Below are 21,550 nucleotides of genomic sequence, written 5' to 3' on the forward strand. Positions count from 1 at the left end.
GGAATTCCTGCAGATTTCCAATGAATTGAAAAGTCTGAAAAGTAGATTCAATAACGTGTCACTTTTCATTCGAAGTGAAAACTTGAAGTAGAAAAATCAGCACGATTGCGAAATGGAATCGGGAAAAATAGATTCACGTGGGGATATTTATTTAACTATTGTGCCCCCGGAAATACTAAGTTAACCGTCAACCGACTGGATATTTGGTTTAGGTGCCTTCATCGGATTCAACAATCCAATTTTATTCAATATATTGGAGGTCATTGGCGCCCGGCCACCGAACAGTGTTTCCTCGTTACCAGACAGTCAACTGTGCATGCTACTAGGTAGCGAAAGACTATGTACAGGCAGTTGGCCATCTCGGAGCTAATCTCTTCCCCTCTTTTATTAACCTGAAGTGAGAGAAATAAAATTTAAGGCTTTGTTCGATAAGACCAGATTAGCAAGAATAATAATGCTGAATCGTGTCGCTAATTCAGACTCACTTTCGATAAGGTCAAAATATTGTAATACGTCAACAATTTAACTGATTCAACAATTTAATTAGTAATTTTGTTGACAGCTTGCAATCATTACACAAGCGGAAAATTTAGACTAAATTTTATTTCATAAACGAGATTTTTAATATGTTAATTATTATGTAAGACTTTTATCAACAAACCGCACAGATATATACATTTTTTTTTTTAATGATAATGCAGCTGATAAAGAATATCAGTAATTCTGAGTAGTGAATTTAAATAATTTTGCTTGAATAATTGTTTAAGCTAATACTTAATTTTTTTGAAAAATGGTAAAATCGTACAAAGCATTGACTGTTGGATTATATGCTGCAGCAATGACGTATCCCGAATTTAAACCCGAAACTTGCAGTCGAATACTTTTCTCTTCTTTCTCGATTACACTGAAAGTAATCGATCAGTTTTTAGACAGTAACACTTTATCGGAAATACCCTGAATATGATTAAAAAAAATTGCATTCATTATTTATTTTTATTGGTACGTTTACTGTACGAGACTAAAGAGAAGCTTGATAAACATTATGGTGACTCTGCACCTTCGATTAGAACAGTTTATAAGTGGTTTCAAAATTTTCGGAGTGGCCATATGGGCACAAGTGACGCTGAACGTTCTGGACGCCCTGTTGAGGTTACTACTCCAGAAATCATTGATAAAATCCATGATATGGTAATGGATGACAGAAGAGTGAAGGTGCGTGAGATTGCTATTGCTGTGGGCATCTCGAATGAACGGGTACATAATATTTTGCATCAACATTTGGACATGACAAAGCTATCCGCAAGATGGGTGCCGCGATTGCTCACGCTTGACCAAAAACGAAATCGTGTGAAGTGTTGCAAGGACGGTTTGCAGCTGTTCCAGAAGAATCCGCAGGACTTTAAGCGTCGTTTCGTCACTGTGGATGAAACATGGATACATCACTACACTCCTGAGACCAAAGAACAATCTAAACAATGGGTTACCAAGGGGGAATCTGTGCCAAAAAAGGCGAAAACTGTTCCTTCGGCCGGAAAGATTATGGCGACTGCCTTTTGGGATTCGCAAGGAATAATCCTCATCGACTATCTGGAAAAGGGTAAAACTATTACAGGTGCATATTATTCATCGTTATTGGACCGTTTGAAAACCGAGCTGCTAGAAAAACGCCCACGATTGGCCCACAAAAAAGTCCTTTTCCATCACGACAACGCACCAGCTCACACCTCAGCAGTTGTGGTCGCAAAATTAATGGAAATAGGGTTCCAACTCGTTTCACATCCCCCCTATTCTCCAGACTTGGCTCCCTCGGACTACTATTTGTTTCCCAATATGAAGAAATGGCTGGCGGGAAAAAGATTTTATTCAAACGAGGAGGTGATTGCAGAAACGAATGGCTATTTTTCAGACTTGGACAAATCCTATTATTCGGAAGGGATCAACAAACTAGAGCAGCGTTGGACGAAGTGTATAAGCCTAAAAGGAGACTATGTTGAAAAATAAAAAAGGTTTACCCCAAAAAATTAAGTAGTTTTTATTTTTGCACGACTTTTCAAACGACCCTCGTAAGTAGGAATTGTGTTATTAGATGCTTTATTAGTTGTTTTAATAAAATGATTGTGATTAAGAAAAACAACAAATTGATAAATATGCTCCAATCTACTTTGTTGATTTTCCGTAATTGCTTACTACTTTAACTAAACCTAGATGATTTCAGAATTTATTATTAAGGGCAGATCCTAAAGGTTCAGGGTCCACTCGCGCCAGTAAATACATGAATACATTTTTTATTCACTTGAAATAAAAGAAATTCTAACGCAGAAATATTTCTTTAAATAGAATTAAATATTTGGCTCAATCAAAACAAAATAACATGGCGAACAAATATGTGTAAGCACCATTATCATCATATTTTGTACAGCATATATTTGATTAGGGCGCGCATAAATAAACATATGCACGCACCAGACATGCAGATGACGTAATTTGGAACATGACAGGGAAAACAAAAAACTAGCGCGATAAAAACACGTAAATAAGCTCGTTATGTTTTAAAAAGGAGTATTCCGCCATATTAGAACAGAAAAGTAACTTTATTTTTTATTTTTTTTACGTACTCTAAGAAGGTAATTTTTTGAAAGAATTGCGTCAGTATTAATTTTGAGGAAGTATTTCCTGTTGAGGTCTCTTGAGTCCGAAATAGTTTTTTTTTTTTTTTTTTTTTTTTTAAAGGAAATGACGTAAATAATTTGGACTCCATTGATTCCGAATCTATCAAACGGAAGTAGTACTTAACTCAATAGATTTTTACGCGAATCTCTATAAACTTTGCAAAAACATATTGTCCTCAATTAAATTCGAAGGGAGGAGGGAAAAAGATTCATTTCAGATTCACGCGTTATGCGAACGACTAGAAGTGAATGGGTTATAATAAAAGAGCTAAAGGAGCCATATTTAAGTTCGTCGTTACCCCAAAAATGGAAATTATGATTTGGAGACACTTAGAAAAAGAAAATCTTATAAAAAAAAAAAGGGAGTCCAATAACCATTCCCCCCCCACCAAAAAGAAAAAAAGTACGAGAATTTTCCATCCAAAGAAAAGAGTGTTCTAAAAGGACGAACTCAACCAACCGGCGGTAATGCCACAATTTTCTCGAAAACGGTTCCAAAAATTTTTCCAACTTTGAAGATTTTAAACTTTGTCTCAGGAAAATGTTATTCTTAAGGCAGTTCTTAGCGGAAAGGTAGGATTATCCTCTTCTAATGTGTCACGTACATGCTCCTCACCTTTATAGTACTAATGGGAAATCACTTTATGTACGTGAAATTTCAAATTTCAAAAAAAAACATTGTTTAAACATACAAATGAAAATACCAATTTCTTGAATAAGATTGGCAACTTCAACGAATTTTTTCGTACAAAATAGAATCGAAAAAATGTCTTTTAGTAAACTGTGGTAAGAGTGAAAATTAATGGTGCGAAAAAAATCCGAAAAACTCAGAAGAAAAAGAAGAAAACTAAAATCTAAATCACTCAAATCAAACAAGCGCGTGATAAAAACTTCATAACATGGAGTGTAACCTTCTCCTTGAATGAACACGTGTTTTTTTTTTCTTTAAATCTACGTAAAAATTTACGCGCGCATTATGAGTATTTCTTTCCACATGTTTGTATTTATAAAAACAACACATTCTTGTTGACTTTGTAGTGACGCTGGAATGGGAAGGGGGTGGACTGTGTTAGCTAGTTCAGTAAGTATTGGAGCTGTGCCAATAAATATAACGGTAAATAAAGCAGAAACCTTATTGATACTGTTTTTTTTTCTATTGTTTACTAATGAAAAAACTGAAAACGCAATTTAAAAACTGAAAATCACTTACCGAACACATGTATCATGAACGATCCAAACACCACGACCCATCCCCAGCCACCGTCCGGCGGCTTTGGCAATGACGCATTGACACGAACGCTGCCCATCGCTGACTGAAAAGACGACCTGTAACACAGAGACACAAATCACAAGGCTTTCACACTGACTACTTCTTACACATGCTACACAACTACTGCTACTAACACAACAACAACCTAATCATATCTCTTCTTTTACCCCCGCTCTAGTTCTGTTTTTTTTTTTTATAACAAATCTTCTCCCCACTCTCGGCCCCCACCTTTTATTTTATTTGAATTTTTATCTCCAGATATTTATTACATATTTTCTTTTTGGCGGATTTCACAGATTAGTCTGAAGTGTGTGTGTGTGTGTGTTTGTGTGTGTGAATGAGAGAAAAGATTAAACGTCTTTTTAAGGGCGATCAAAGAAGCCGACAATATAAACGTTTCGTAATAAATAAGCTAAGCGGAAGTGGCTCTCTACCCTGCATTGTTCATTCCTCTTTCCTGTTTCTACAGTTTTTGGGCGATCTGAAAGTGGCCGCCACGTTTCTAAACCACCAGCTGATACAGTATATTTGAAAATTTGATTAACGGCCATTTTTTTCTTTTAGTACGCCCGAAACTGCCGGAAGTGTACTGTTAGGGAGGGCTACAGGTATTGCTTAAATTGTAAGTTCGAAGGAAATGTCTCTGGCTACCGGGCCAACTGATTTATCTTCGAAATAACAATTGCTAATAATGGTGATGAAGCCGCACTGAGACAGGAAATTCAACACTCGTAATTTGCCCACAGAATTATCAAGGGTTTCCCCTGGCGAAAATGTAATTGATCTACTAGCCGCGCAATGGGCATGAGAAGTTTACAGAAAATCGATTAAGCTGTTTTCGTTAAAAAAAAAAAAAAGATTCAATTAAGTGTCATTTCCGGTTAGCTGCTTTGGCCAAAAGCTGGGAGGAAGTTACCCACAGTAGCACCCAATCAAAACACACGACACTAACCGTAGCTAAACATGTAAAAACCACGATTTTTTTTTTAGACACCGGAAACCTTAAAGTGGATATATCCGGTGAAATGACAAAAATCTAAACCAGCACGATTGCAATAACTTCAGTGTACAAAAAAAAAGTAAGAAAACTACAATAAAAGAAAATGGTACATCAGATCGTTGCCTACCCTACTATCGAGATCGACGAAATTACATTGGTGCTCCATATCATCCAAAACTGAATACAAGTACATATTTTTTGATAATTGGACTTATCTCAAAGATATCGCTTCGCCCTTGGTGACACATATAACCTTCGTCACTACCGTACCACGTTATCACCACCAGCTGACCTTGATCCACACCACAAATTATAAAATAGAAAACCGCAATCAAAATTAAAAAACATCATTTGGTCGATTTTTCGCTAATAAATTTTACCAGCAAAATCTTCTTATCTGTCAGCGGACAGAAATCAATAAAAAACTTTTATCGATAACCTTCTGCGTTTGATTTATTTTTATTATTATTATTTTTTTTTCATTTGCACTGCCTTATCTCCAGATGTAATGGCAACTGTAACCAATTTAAAGGAATAGATTCTTTTTACTCCATAATCTTCAAGTGCTGTTGTTTTGAAGAGGATTTCTTTAATTTTCCTATTACTCTGACATAATCGTACTCCTTGAAGGAAGAAAGTAATGAATTAGTGTATCGATTTTCGATATAGATTTTTTACTGGAAAACCCCCGATTAAATAATCGAAAATTCCCGAGTAATTTCACTTCACCCTTGATATAATATACTCATTTCGCAAAGTAGTTCTTTAACGATTTATTTGAAAATGTGGTTAGGTCCCTCAGTGGTGGGTAATATCTTTGATTTTATCTGTTAAAGCATATTTTTTTGTATCTCTGACCAGTTTCGATCTTTGGTCCATCGTCAGAGGTAGCATTAATCAGTTTTGTGAAGAGATTTCCACTTCACTTGGGTTACCATTTCGCACTAGTGTCAGCTAGTTCTTTTCTAGAATTATTCCTCAAAATAAATTAGATGCTGATAGAAACTTGGTTAACTCTGAGATTTTTTACATAAAATGGCTTGATTTTTTTCTAAAAAGTTGTTACTAAAATTAAATAAAGGTAGATCGTAACATTTATTTAAGTAATATTTCATAAAAAATAGTTTTAGAGGAGTTGTGCAAAGGGAAAGGTGTTGACTTCACTCTTAAGAGTCATTTAGATGTAACTTATTACAAACTAAGTAATGTTAGAATTGAATTTGTTATAAAATTCGTATTAGGAAAATTTCATGTGAGTGTTTGTAGCCCTCACTTTTTAATATGTACTTCCGGGGGAAACAAATTTCAAAATAATGTCTTACCACCTCAATAAAGGGGCTGAGCGAAATAAAATAAATAAAGGTAATTAAATATTCTAAACATTTATAAACTTTATATTTACCATGTACCAAATTAATTGTGTTCTTAATTTACCAAATTCTGCAAAAGCTTTCCAAATTGATGCTACAACTTCAACATCCTGCCTCCCCAACCCGAAACGTTTGCTGTGGAAGAAGTGCAAGAGAGCATAGTGTATTATGTACCCTGGAGGAGGACAGGTGTAGACAGGAGACGAGGCCCTTAGGCACTTTGCCAGAAGGTAGAGAGCACAATTGTTAAATATGCTCTCTTAGCTACAGCATAATGTTGATGCTGGGTAGTAGCGAGAGATACGGTAGTGGAGACTGTTGATGATGTTCCAGTAATTAGTGGGATGTCTTTTGCAGACTGTAAAGTAAATCACTCTTAGCGGGTGTAATTCTGCCCGCCCCAAAACCAGAATCTATTCTTTCTTATAAATTTATTTCAATTTAGCGTATTAGATATTTAAATTTATTAAATAATATTAAATAACCTACGGTATATTGTTATTAACAGCGTCGGTATGCTACAAAAGTTGCAAAATGAACGCTTGATATCATTATAAAATTATATAAAAACTATCTTGGCGATTTTCAACTAAGTATTTTAAGAGGTTGCTTTTAAAATACCCTACTTGAATTCAATTGAAGACTTTGAAGGATATTTATTGAAAATTATTTTTAATAAGCATTAAACATTTAATAAGAATAAGGTATTTCCTTTTAGTTCTTAATTTTCTATAATACTGTAATATGCGGCACTTGATGGGGATTAAGAAGCTTCATATTTGGTTATGACAGGACTAGATACAAATTCTTATTAAGTGGATAAATAAAGTTTTAATATTTTGAAGATATTGAAACTATCTATAGATTTAAAACAATCCAATGTTATCTGCATTCAGCTTACTTGAAGTTGAACAAGTTTTGGATTATGAAGACAGGTGCTTAAATAAATTAAAATTACAAAAGTTTTACTAAAATTTTATAATAATTCTGAGATAACTATTATCGTTTTCATTATCTATTTAAAAATATAAATTATTTACTTCTACTTGATAATTTTATTGCGATTATTAACCATAAATAGAAGAAGATTATGTTTTTTACACGATTTTTTTTAAAGAAAAAATAAAGGTTTTTCTTAATGTAATCTTTTCAATTGTTCAAGTGTACACTTCATTCGGCTAATTATTTGTTTAAGATATTTACTCACTTCTATTAACGTAGCCCATTAATCAAGTTTTAAAGGTGGAAAAAAAGATTTACAATACCCTAATCAGCTAAACTTGTTAAAAATCTAACATATCAATTTTAGCACTTTAAAAATATTCAATTTTAGTGTGCAAGAATTATAATAATTTTATGGCAACTACTTTCTTTAGAATGAATATTGTTATATTTTTTGTCCAGGGAATTATAGTGAAGGCTGATTCTTCTTAAGAAAAGATAGGAGAAAATCTTATTGTATGTACATTAAACTTACGGAACAATAAACACATGGTTGCAATTGGATGAAACTTGCTGCAAGTAGATGGCATCTTCACAAATTAAACCAGCAAATAATATTAACTTCCTCACTAATTTCCCAATTTACTTCTTTTTAAAATCAAAACACACATCTTACAACTGAGAAATAGAATCTAACCTATTATAACCTGGGTAAGAGTAGTTAGAAATGTGCTTATAAAAGATAACCTCCCGATGACAATGGGGAAAATTGAGACTTAAGTTTGTAGACAATCAAATTAAACGGGCAACACTGTTGATCTTAGAATGGAGCCCCCACGCTCACTATAGTTTAAATTTAAAACTTATAGTTTTTAACTGTGAACTATAAATAAATATATTTTGAAATTAATGAAATGTTATAAAAAAAAAAAAAAATGAATCTAATATGTCCACATTTAGAAACATTTCCACTGCAAATATATTATAATGTACTTTGTAAACCAGTTTCTATGGTGTTTGAAACAGTTGCAACAATAATTGAGCAACAGTTTAAGTTCGTTGTACTATATTTGTGGCGACCTTATACTGTACATCCGTGAAGTGGCAATTGTATCGCAAGAGATAGTTTCCTCTGTGACGGATTTTGCTTTTGAAAATGATCAGAAAACATTTTGCTAAGAATAAATGGAAACTTCCGAAGGTGACCAATGAAGTAGTTATACCAGAATCACTCTCTTATACCACTTACAAATTATTTTATAAGTGTAACTAAAAAAAAGAAAAAGATCACAAATATTTGATATTTTGAATCGATTTCATCGTGGAACCAAGTAGTAAGCTTTAGGACAAAATCAACTGATTAGAATGGCTACTATTCTCAATCGATTTTCCATGTTTCAGGGATTCTGTTCAAACGATTTACTTTAAAATATTATATGCTTATTGCGCATGTGTAGATCTACTACAAGGTTTATTAAAATATTTTCAAATGTTTTTTAAGGAATTCCCATGGGAGAAATGGGGCAACGCAATTATTTTTGTTTTCAATAATTCAGAATTCAATGAAATATACATTTCCGGTATATATCGAACATTTTGCACGATTGCATGTCTCTCTCTCTTTTTTTTATTAAGAGTAGAAGATGATAAAATTTTTTTATTATTATTGTTTGAATGTTAACTTTTAAAAAAATCCATAATTTATGAATTAAAATATATGAAACATTGATAATCTAGTGGAGCAATCTGGTTTGGAACAATTACGGGATGCGAATAGTTTACAGAGATATGGGTTCTCGTTTTTTTTGTTATTTAAGGAGGAAAGTATAACAAATCATTTTTAGGGCCATTTAGAAGATAAGTAGAAAATATTGCCATAGCAACACAATCTCTTATATAATACCCTTATATATAGTTGGAGCCCACTGCCGCTTGGAGCGCTTCCGCTCTTTCTCTCGAAACGTAAACTAGGAATATGGTAGTTGGGAAATTACCATTGGAAATGGAAAATAATCTGCTGAGATAATTCCAGATTTCAAGCTTCAACTTGATTCTACAATATAATAGTGGACAGATTTATTGTAAAAGAAAAATTACTCCTTAGGGAAGAGGTGACTTCGCAGATCCCTTCCTTTGAATCCATTTTCATTAAAAGGATATCAAATGGTTACTTTCTCGTAACCATTGGTTACGATGCTAAAATTCTGTGGTAAACCCTCACCTTTTTTTTTTTTTACTTAAAATTAACATGGATTTATTTATTTCTTATGAGAATCTGGTCTATGGTAAACTGGTTGCTTGTAGCGATAAGTTTAGACATGAAAAAATAAAAATCAATGTTTAATCCAGATCAATCATTTTGTTATAAATGGTTATTGTTCGGTCGCGGCCGAGCATCCTCGGCCAGTTTGGCTAACTTCCGACTCCCGCGGCTCAGCCTCGCGCCCGCGCGCGTACTAATGTACACATCCGCCTTAATTTCCTTCTTTCTACATATTTCTTATCGCTCATTATTATGTTATTATTTTACACCTTTTTTATCCTCTCAAACTTTCTATATTAACTTGTTGTTTCCGCTTCTATTTCCTTTATTTGTTTTTCTATATTCTAAACCCTTTGCCCCACTACTTCCTTTGAACCATGTGGTCACCTTTCTAGTCTGTGCAGTTCCCTGCTAGTCCTCGCTTAAGACGCTTCTCTGCTCACGCTTTTAGCAACTTAACGCCTCTCAACCCGCTACGCTTCACTACCGCTGACATCTAGCAGCCCGCATATTCCACCGCATCTATCGCATTTATTGCACTTTTCCCCTTCATTCTTCCGCTTACCTCATTTCCACTTCCGCTACGCTTCTCTGAGCCTGAGCCCAAATATTGCCTCCCTTTCTCAGAGCTCAACACACACACACACACACACACACACTTACATAAACATATACCCACGCTTCCGCTCCACAGCTTCCTTTCCTCTCATCGCTTCTCAGGCAGCTTATCAACATACCTCACGCACATCGCTCCTTGCAAAGGGTAAGTACCTTCCCCTTTTTCTTTTATTTCTCTTTATTTTTTTCTATTCTTCTTTGTCTACTATTATTTCGTACAGTGCCCACTTGGGCACCTTAGCATTTGGGTGTAGGCGGCCACGCGCGCCTACATTTTGGTCCTCCGGGCCGGATACGGGGCCCATATACAGTCCACGTCTTCCGCATCGCTTAATAAAACCCACTATGGCGCCTAAAAAAGGGAAAGGCACTGCAGGTGCATTATCGTTGGTTGCCTTCACTCGCTTAATCAGAGCAACTAAATTGGCCCTGGATCGCCATCTCGAGTACTTTGTCCAACGACTCAGAGTCGCTCCTCTGTCCTCAACGCTCATAGCTTCGATGACGAGATTAGTCGAGACCGACTTCGCCACCTTCCAAGAGCGAGTTGAGCTCTGAGGAACGTATCGGAAGCGGGAATGAGGTAAGCGGAAGAATGAAGGGGAAAAGTGCAATAAATGCGATAGATGCGGTGGAATATGCGGGCTGCTAGATGTCAGCGGTAGTGAAGCGTAGCGGGTTGAGAGGCGTTAAGTTGCTAAAAGCGTGAGCAGAGAAGCGTCTTAAACAAGGACTAGCGGGGAACTGCACAGACTAGAAAGGTGACCACATGGTTCAAAGGAAGTAGTGGGGCAAAGGGTTTAGAATATAGAAAAACAAATAAAGGAAATAGAAGCGGAAACAACAAGTTAATATAGAAAGTTTGAGAGGATAAAAAAGGTGTAAAATAATAACATAATAATGAGCGATAAGAAATATGTAGAAAGAAGGAAATTAAGGCGGATGTGTACATTAGTACGCGCGCGGGCGCGAGACTGAGCCGCGGGAGTCGGAAGTTAGGCAAACTGGCCGAGGATGCTCGGCCGCGACCGAACAGTTATTTTATGTGAGTAAGTTATAGTGATAGACAGGGACCGGCAACATATTTTAAGTAGAGAGCCATTTTTCCTTAAATCATTTTAGTAAATCTTACCAATAGCCGCAAGGATGATTATGTAAAAACCTCTGAAGATCATTTGTATTCACAAATTATTATTTTATGATATTCAATAGCATTTAAATGTTTTATATATTTATTTTCACATATTGCAAAGTAAATAATAACTAAACTTGTGTTTGAATGAAAATGGCGGCAGTCCTATATATTACGTACTGTATTTTAATATAATTCTATTCAATTTCGAACCTATCACATTTAAAATTCTTTTTGGAAAAATATCTTTGCTTTAATAAATGAAATTTTCATTCGTTTCAATAAAATTGAAATATACAATATATTTTGGGCTGACTGAAGAGCCACACAATTTGGATAAAAGAGTCGCATGCGGCTCGCGAGCCGCGGGTTGCCGACGCCTGTTCTAAGGCGCAATCGACTATTTGGAGTAAGGTTTCCCTATACAGTTTATGCACTTATGTTCAGAAGTTTTACTTGAACAAACAAACTTACGTGAAAGTTTATTAAAAGATTTTTGGATTGTTGGAATTCCCAGCTTTTTCTTCATGGTTTTGTTTGTTTCTTGAGAAACCAGGATGAATTTGTTTATTATTCTGGATATTTTATTTTGGATGACCTGAATTTTCTGTAACCCTCCCACAAACACGGCAAGGAAAAGTGATTAATGGTCTTATTAAGGGATTAGAAGTAAAAGACAACAATTTTTTTTTTAAGTTCATGTACTCGATTGTTCAGAACCATTTGTAAAACATCCTATAGTCTATTCACGTATATTTATCTCTTATATTCTTCCATAACCTATTCTCTTAGATTTATCATAATCTTTTAGATGTTTGAATAAACCTGTAGCGACACCTAGTAGAGAATCTGAGATACCTGACGTTCCTCAATAGATGGCGTTACTATATCAATGTTGATTAAAATTTTATTTTAAAAATCGCCAGGATCACCACAGCAGTTAAGTAACCTTGATCGTTTTTTCCTATCTCTATCTCTTTTTTTTTTTAACTTTGGCGCTTCATTAATTATTTGTAACCTACTCCTGAAAATTGATTTTTGAGGAAGGAAATCTCATTTCCCTCTAAAATTCTTTTATTGTAATGAACCTAACAATACACAATTAAAATTCAAAGTGAATGAAACTTACTAAAATATTGTGGATATATAAACAAATTTTAAACCTTCAATGCTTTTAAATTAAAAATACCATTTACAGATTATGGCAAAAAGTTTTTATATTTGCATATGAATTGTTATTAAACTTGAACGTCATAAAAGAGTAATCTTTAGACCAAAACTTTTTAATTACTTCCATCAGACAGGAAAGATTAGTCGGGGCTTGAATAATTTTTTTACAGCAGTGAATCTAAAAGTCCGGCTGTTTTATTGAAATGTATTAAAATTAAAAAGCTTTCGTGCTAGAGCTTTTCCCACAGATTTTTCTTAGAGAAGACTATTTAAAATAAATTCAAAACAGAGTTTTCCTTAAACATATATATTTTAATTGAATATAAAATAATCTAGTGGACCACTCGCTCGATTTTTTTTACAGATCTTTTTCGATATTCGAATATTTCGTACAAATTTAATTTTTAATAACATTATCACTTTTAAAACCATATATTACGTCACAATGACACTTATTAGATCCGCTTTATACATAAAATGATATTATAAGTTACATGTCTGTATGTAATATTTTAATCTTTCCATTTTGAGAAAATTTCAATGCAGTAATGTCCTACTTCCGATTGATGAACTTCCTTTAAACCCAGAGTTATAGCAACATATTTATTCTACTATAGTGGGGCGAGTGTTGGTCTAGTGGTCAAGAGAGTGGCTTCGTAAGTGAGAGATCGCCAGTTCGAATCCTGCGTTTGACTACTTTTTATTTGTTAGAAAAAATTGTTTACAGTAAAGTATGAGCTTCCGCGCACCCCGTCCACGACACCTAAAATTGGTAGTTGAACGTTAAGCTCTGTCTGAAAAAAATTAGGCGATTACTTTACTTTACTTTACTTTACACGATGTAACGATGTAATGTCACATTACAGGGAAGCGGAATTTCCGCCCTCTTCCAAGAGTATCCTAAATATAATTTTCCAGTAAAAATGTTTCAAATAAAAGTTGTACGTCACCAAATGGTGTGGTGAAAATGGTTAAAGAAAAGCGTTGGAACTATTTGCAAGACAAATTTTTAACGAAAATTGACCAATATTCGTAAAATAACAGGTTATGAAGGTTTCAACTGGGTAAAATCTTTCTTGCACACCTTTCAAGGATCTGGTTCTTTTATTTGAAACACTTTAGCTCCATAGGAACGAAAATTCGCACTTAAAGGCAGTTCTAGTAGATGGAGAATAAGGTTTTCTTTCAAAATGCCATAACAGTGGCTAGTGCATGGTCAGATCACTTAAATATGTAAAGAAGAAAGGTTAAATATGTTTTGTGGAAATCTGAGATTGAAGAATAACCAGCCTATCAGCAATGTCTCTTCAGCGACTGCACAGATGTTGCACTTACTTGAGAATTTTTAATGCTAAGACCTGTTAGTGGCTGATATTTATATCTTATTTTCTGTTTTCTTCTAAAATTATTTCATCAAAATTTACCTAACAGCCCGCTCCTACAAAAAAGCTAAAAATTACAAAACACAGATATAAGTTACAATGATTAATAGGGGGTAGCAAAAGTGAAGTACGGGTTGGGTTAAAAATTTAATTATGTCCACAAACATTAAACATAAAGTTGTTCATCAGATAGAAAGGGTTTCTTCTTTTTTTATTCATTTTGTAATCTCTCTCTCTGTCTCTTCTTTGCTGGTCAGAGCACAGCATCCAGCTCCAGAGTTATCTCTCACGTGAGAGTACTAAAGCAAAGATCTTTTAGAATAGATTAAATTTTAATTCACTGTAAGTTTTTTCCTTTTTGCAGTTAGTTTTATTTACGAAGCACTTCGTACTATCTAGCTAGCAGTTTATACCTGTTCCGTTGCCGTGAATCGCTAAAAATACAGTGATCGTAAAAGCAAACGGTAAAGAGAAGAACTACGGCAAGGAGGAAGGCTAAATCATTAAACGCCGTTTACTTAATAAATACTCGTAAGATTGCCTGCTCCTTGGACCGACCATAAGCGTAAAAGATCCTAGGTCTGCATTCAGATTCTGTGCCTGCTCCTTGGACCGACCATAAGCGTAAAAGATCCGCATTCAGATTCTGGGTTTCCTCATTGAGAGGTATTGCCCAAGACATTTTGTAGGGCACCTGAAAAAGCTGGGTTTAGAATGGGGATTTAAGCTTTTACGGATTCTTTGGAGAGTTAGAGGAAACTCCAAAATCATGGGACTGCTAGGGAGATTTTAAGGGCTACAGAGATTAGGGAATTTCTCCAACGGGATGTATCCTTCTTTAATGAGTGGAATTTTCACATTTTTTTGGGGGGGGGGGGATTTTCTGGACAATAGCTCCGTTGATTTCCTTTAAACTTTGTGTAGATTACATCCACATGGATCAATAACTTTTATTTGCAGCACCATTTTTTCTTGAGAAATGATTTTGAAGACAATTGTGTGTGAGAGATTGGGTACGTTTACTCTAGAAAAGGAAGTTCCTCTATTTTATAGACAATTGCAATAAGCGGAGGTAATGTTAGTGTTCACTTTTAAACATCACGTTTTGATGAAAATTTTCTCGGATTTGTAGATTGTGCGCGTTCCTTTGTATTCTGGAACTATAAAAAAATTCTGGATACGATTTAATAAACTAACAAAGCAACTAATAATATCCAAATCAAGTCTATACGTTGACTTAATGAACTATTATATAAGTTGGGTATAATTATTATCAGTGGTTTGGGTTATTTTATATTCGTCCAGTTTGAAACCCAGTTAAGACATGGGGGGCAGTATTAAACACGTGGAGACTGGATATAATGGGGTCGGTTGCTAGGTTACCCAGCCTCTCTCTCTGTAATCAGTTTCTACCTTGTAACAGAAAGTTTTCCTCAGATATTAACATGTCACACCTTCTGTGGCAATCAAAATTTTGCTTTTGTTCAACATTATTTGCTTTCTCCGCTCCCCTTATTATTTTACTAACTGATTTATTACAAGATTTTCGATTTTTTTAAAAAATAATTTACGCCATTTTTAGCCAAAGATCTTTAGCGTATGCGCTGAACTTGTTTATTTGGGAACAAATTATTAAAATTGACTATGTTCATTTCTGTTACTGCAATTGTTGTCATGGTTACCTTTAAACATGGCAAACTATGACTTCGATCTGTATCATTTATTAGAAACATTAAGAATATTTCTGAGGAGTAAGTGTTTCTTTAAAAAGAATTGATGTAATGTAAGAACTTTTTCTAAATTTGCTAAAATTTCAAATTCGGAGGATATAACTCTAACCGGAAATTACGAAATCGATTTTGCACATGTTTAAGATTTCTTGCTTCTAAAATTTTGTACTAAGCTTGATGGTCAATCCTACCAAAACGCGGCAGCCAAATCTATGGAAAAAGCGAAAAACTTTACCCCTTTTACAGCTTAAATTTATTTTTTTATAATGCTGAATAAGTTATTTACAGTGGAGTAAGTTTTCCCGCCTGAAACTCCCCCTAACAAATTTTTTTTTTACTATTTTCCTGCAATAAAATTCTATCCAATAATAGATCAGTATAGGAGCTTACTAACGGTATTATTAAATGAGGCACCCCACTTGTTTGACATTGTACCAATCTCTCCTTTCTTTTGAATGGGAATATCATTGATTCCTTGAAACTATTTGGTACACTCCCTGTGTTCGATCCTCGAAAGGATGTGCGGCCCCTCGCTTATAATTTGATAGTTGGCTCTGGTCGCGCCGCCTGTCTACAGTTGGCAGAATTGGAGAAGAGGAAGGAGAGGGGGCTCCAGCTTGTGCCTGGGAGTTTTGAGCCAGTTGCCCAGGGGCTTCTCACAAGGAACAGTCGTCTATGTTACTTTGGATGACAATTGGCGCTGCCGCTAAGTCCAGCCATTTTCAAGGTCCCCTGTTCTGTGTCTCCTTAAATACTTTAATATAATTATTTATTGGCCATTAATGTCGTGAAGTCTATGTCTATTGTGTCAAAGTGTCAATCATTGTTGTAATAGCAAGAGAAACTAAATTGCAATGAAAAGCCAAGCCTGTGCTAATTCTAATTATATGTCTTGTTGTGAAGAAGGTACAAATTTGTAAGTCTTTGTAATTATATCTTTATTATATTATGTACAACTGAATTAATTGTAAATATAAAATATTTTGGCTAATGTAAAGAATAGCGCCCGGAGGTGTGGCCTGTTTATTTTTGGTGCATGCGCAGTACAGCACAGTTACCGTTGACTTTTTAAACTACTTCCCGCCAATGTTTAATATATTCTTTTTAAATTTCTCAACTTCCCGCTAATGTGCTGTATATAATTTTTTTGAATTTCTTAGCTATTTATGTTGAGCGCGCATGCGCAGTACACTTACTGCATAGTAACTGCTTCTTTTTCAACGTATTATCAGTTCCCGCTAGTGCCAGTGTGTAACTTTAGGTTCCTTTTTTTTGAAACTTCATAAGAGATGAGCGTTTTGAATTTACAGTTTTTCTTTAATTTAAAGCATGAATGTAGTCTGAGGGAGGATAAAGAGATGAAAGTTTTATCATTTTGAATAAGTGTTGGTTTAATTAGTAAAAGATATGTAGGTCCGAAGTGTGGAAGTGAGATATGTATGAAAAGGAGTCATTTTTCCATGGGCGATCAAATGAGAGCATTATTTAAGGGAGTGAATAAAGTGTAGAAACAGAAGGATAGGGATTGCATTGAATAAGGTAGGCTTCTTTTCTTTTGTTTTCCATGTGTCTGAATTACAAATTAGAGTTGTGTGTTAGTGGATTAGTGGGGCAGTGAGGGGGTGTGGGGGCGAAGCCCCCATAAAAACAAAGAATATATCAGGGGGAGTGGGGGCAAAGCCCCCACAAAAAGGGGGTGTGGGGGGCACAGCCCCCCACGAAAAATGTTTAATAATCTTGAATTAATAATTCGAAGTGATTCTGATTCGCTGTTACCATATAACCCGCCAGATTTAAATGTAAATATAAAATAAAGAAATATTTTTATATTTACATTTGAATTTGGCGGGTTATATGGTAACAGCGAATTAGAATCACTTCGAATTAGGCCACACCTCCGGGCGCTATTCTTTACATTTACCAATATTTTTGCTGTCTATTCTCTGTAAGTATTCTGAGTGTTGGTGGCATCCCCCACCCCTTTAGATTTTCCGCTTTTATCAGTCTATTTCTTATTTTCAGTTTGCTCTCCCAATTCATTTCCTTTTGTCACTGCTCTCTTGAGCCTATTTCAACTATTTTTCACCCTGAATCATAAATTCCATTAAATGTGTTTTTCTAGCACACTTTTTTGGGCAACCTTTTTGTAAAATTCGAAAGGTATTCGGGTCTGTGTACCTGGTGCCTTAATTGTGTTTTTAGATCTTTGCAAAACAGTTAATAATTTCGTCAATGAAAAAGACGAATCCTAGAATTTGATCTACAACATATTGTTCAGCATAGATAATTCGTACAGTAATCACTGAAGGGTTCAGCAGAGTTGAAAGTTTACGACTGGCTGCCATTCTGGTAATTATTCACAGTGCTCGAGATTATAGCGTCATCGGGGTATCTCAAGCTAGTCGTAAAGTATTGAGTCTTGATAGAATTTAGTTGTTAGAGAGTTTTGCTTTATTACCTTCATTCTTATATGTATTATAATAAAAGTAAAGGATAAATTTCTAGTCAAGTCCTTCCAATATACAATATTTTTTGCTCGATTAAGCGTGAATTAGAAGGAGCCGCGCGGTCCGTTGAACAGTGATATCTCACTTCAGAGCTAAATAACTGAACTCAGATCTCATAAAGTGCACTTGTTCACATCTTACGTAATTCTTTGCAGCTTTATCTCTGAGCAATGATGTCATTATTATCATAATAAATTTATCATATTTATTTACATCGTTTGCAATGATTCTTATGTGAGCATTTTCCAATATAACTAAAGATTTTTATTTTTTTAATTTTCACTTTAAGCTCTGGTGGGAAAATGATGCAATTTTCATTCTACCCACATTTAAATTATATTACTATGAGATTAAATGCAGCAAACTAGGTCATTTCTTTTACATGTATACACTGACGACTTCCTGACTTACCTAACCCTTTTCCTGCTATCCTGAAGGACATCTTCCAGCTTTAAATGTTTTACTAAATGTTGCTTCATTAAGAAATTATATTAAGAAGCCTCTTGAGAAAACAATGAGACATCCTTTCAGGAAATCAATTTCTATGAAAGAAAAGGTACTCATAGGTCGTTATCTGTTAGCAGGCGACTTACGATCACTACAAAATCACTAGTAATTTTCCTTGTTTATACAAACCATTATTATAGCTTTATAATTAAATAATAAATTTAAGAGTTGATTTTCTTTAAAAGGTCATTTCCGTGTAAAGTTTCCGGTCAAACTGACAAGGAAGATTGAGTTGCTGAATTTCCGAGGCTGAGGAAAATTCCCCCCACTTGAAAATCGTTGAGGAAAAGTCGTTGTGAGTGTTCACAGCTGTTTTTTTTTTTTTTTTTTTTTAGTACATCAAGAAGGAAAAATGGATAAACCTTCGCCATTAGTTATGATCGCTAAGGCGCTTGGTCGGACCTTGTTGTAAGCAGATTATCCAGAAGGGGATATGGCTAGGAGTGAGGTGGTGTTCCAGTAAGGGAGATCCCTAAGCGACCATTAAACTTATCTAAGGGTTAAGTCTGAGCGGCGGGTGGGGTTGGGGGGTTAGCGTTTCTCCAGTACTGTTCCAGTTCCTCTAAAAGCTCAGCTCAGTAAAATCTCCTCCATGGCAGACTCCAGAATTCCAGAATTATAATCTCTATCTCACTGGTAAAGTCCTTCCAGTTTCTCCAGCTGCACGGCTCCCATTCTTTCGTGTGTGTGTGTGTAGTTTTTGTTCAAAACGACCCAATGGAGAGATAGAGAGAGAAGGCGATGCCGTTTTGTTGGCCACACGTGAGCGGAATAAAATATGAGCTTAACAGCAGCGGTTTTACGATGAAACTGTCTAAAAGACATTCCCCAGAGCGAGCTCTCTAGGAAAACGCATGAAAACAAAACAAACTTACATACCCACGCACATACAAACTACACACGCGCCATCCCAATATAGAGTGTTTACTTTACCAACATCTCACGAGCAGTGGCTGGAGCTCTTCCGCAACCTTGCGGATGAGAACGCCGAAAGGCGTTAAGCGAACTTCCCTTTTCCTCAGCATTCTCACTTCCGCACGCACGAGTACTTTCTTATTTACAAGTAATTTCACAAAATTATTTATTTTGATTACACTTTACTATAGCGGGAAATTTTCTATTTATTTTCTTTTACAAATACATTAAAAGAAGATGAAGTGGTTATAAAATAGGAAAAATGGGTTTTCTATAGTTTGTGCCCATGTGTGTGTGGTAGCACGTTCAAAAACGGAAAATCTAACGGAAAGATACCAAAAGGAAAAAATATCAAATTCCCATTTTGAACAAAATCGTAAGTACCAATTTTTCGAATGAATTTTCATCAACTATTTCGAAAAAGTGGAAAACTTCAAGAAAAAACTTTTCTTACTTATTTTGCTACAATAGAAAGTCGTGTTAATGTTCGAAGTATATAAATATTTTTTTTTTTTTAAAGTTTCGAGTTGAAAAGATATTAGTAACCGGTAGTTAGAGTGCGAAGAACATTTTTTTTGAGTTTACTTAATTTTCTTGGCAGTTGCCGTAGAGAGTTTTTATTTATTTTTTGAATAACCTAAGTTAAGTGTAGTACTTTGATTGAATCTCTTTGGACGTATTGATATTAATGGCGTCCCAGAGGAGCTGTGACAGCATACTTCCTTTCCATAGTATCATTACCGCGAACATGTATCAGTGAATGTAGTTAAATGTAAAGGTTACTCTTTTAACAATAATTTTTTTTTTTACATTTATTTGAAATTTAGAATTATTACCAAAAAAATAGAAAATAACTTCAAATGATATAATTTTAAAATGTTTTTAGTTGGAGGGAGCTTCCAAAAAACGCTTCCCTAACTCAAGTTCAAAACTTAAACTTATTCCCCAGGAAATCACAGGAACTAAGAAAAACCCTTCTGGGAAACAACTTTCTGTGGACTGATGTTCTTCTGATTCGGAATTTTGGTTATGCATTTCTTAGTAATAAATATTATGTAGTATTTAGAACCGAACAATGCACTGAAGTTGCACTGTATTGGAGGGGATTAATTTCCTCCACTTTATTTTGTTTTCTGGGGAAATGTTTTAAAAAAACGGGATAGACTTGTGTTCGATCCTCGAAAAGATGTGCGGCCCCTCGCTTATAATTTGACAGTTTGGCTGTGGTCGCGCCGCCCGTCTACAGTTGGCAGAACTGGAGAAGAGGAAGGAGAGGGGGCTGCAGCTTGTCGCTGGGAGTTTTGTGGCCAGTTGCCCCGGGGGCTTCTCACAAGCAGCTGTGTACATGTCAGTCTCTGGTCTTGTCTTAGCCAGCCATTACAGTGCCAATGGAGTGGTAGTTTTGGATTTGTGCGGCCATGCTGTATTAACAAGTCTGATTGGTCATGGACCATTGTTTTTTTAATCTAAATGTATGTAATTTTTGTATTTTTATTAGTCAAAATATATTTAGTCTGGAATATAGTTAGTCTGTGTTGTATCTAAAGGTATTCTGAGTGTCGGTGGCGTCCCTAACCCTTCCCTTTCCTTTATTTGATTTGTGCATTATTATCTTGCTCTCCAAAATTGTACTTTTGCAAAGTCTTTTCAACCTTTGTGTGGAAAATATGTCCAGGTAAATCGCTAAAACAAAATAATCAATTAAGTGATCGATTGACTTTTCTAAAAAAATTTGGGATTTTGCTAACTTATTTACATTGTTGTTAATATTACTGATATTATGGTAAAACTACAGAATTGGCTCGTGGAAATTCTAACCGTACCTCTGCATTATGGAGTGCCTTAATCAAATTTTATGGTAAATATGTGTCAAACAAAAGTTTTAGATCTACATGTTTTGTTAATATACCTTACACTAGTTTAAAACAATTCGTAATAATTTTAAAATATTTAAACAATATGTTTCTGAAACTGACTTTGGTTTCATTGTATTTAAACCAAATGTTAAATTTAAAATTCTTTTCCGTTTTTGAGTTATGCTGTCCAATTAAAAACACTTATTCTTGCCCAAAAGC

General features: G+C 34.9%; 1 protein-coding gene across 2 annotated transcripts in view; it reads right to left on the reverse strand.

Moving 5' to 3' along the window:
• The window catches only part of Mct1 (Monocarboxylate transporter 1), a 108,276-nt gene that overhangs the window by 37,350 nt on the left and 49,376 nt on the right, over window positions 1-21,550 (reverse strand). The window contains exons 1-2 of one of the 2 annotated variants that reach the window (XM_074131856.1): window positions 7,787-7,920; window positions 3,880-3,995 (exon numbers count right to left, since the gene is read on the reverse strand). In XM_074131856.1, coding sequence (XP_073987957.1) covers window positions 3,880-3,976 — 97 coding nt within the window. In that variant the 5' untranslated portion in view covers window positions 3,977-3,995; window positions 7,787-7,920. Of the gene's footprint in view, window positions 1-3,879; window positions 3,996-7,786; window positions 7,921-21,550 lie in introns of those variants that run through there. The other variant, XM_074131855.1, reaches the window with a different exon arrangement.

The sequence above is a fragment of the Rhodnius prolixus genome, unplaced genomic scaffold (assembly GCF_049639745.1).
Source record: "Rhodnius prolixus isolate KJV_2025 unplaced genomic scaffold, Rpr scaffold_4, whole genome shotgun sequence".
NCBI classification, from domain to species: Eukaryota; Metazoa; Arthropoda; class Insecta; order Hemiptera; family Reduviidae; genus Rhodnius; species Rhodnius prolixus.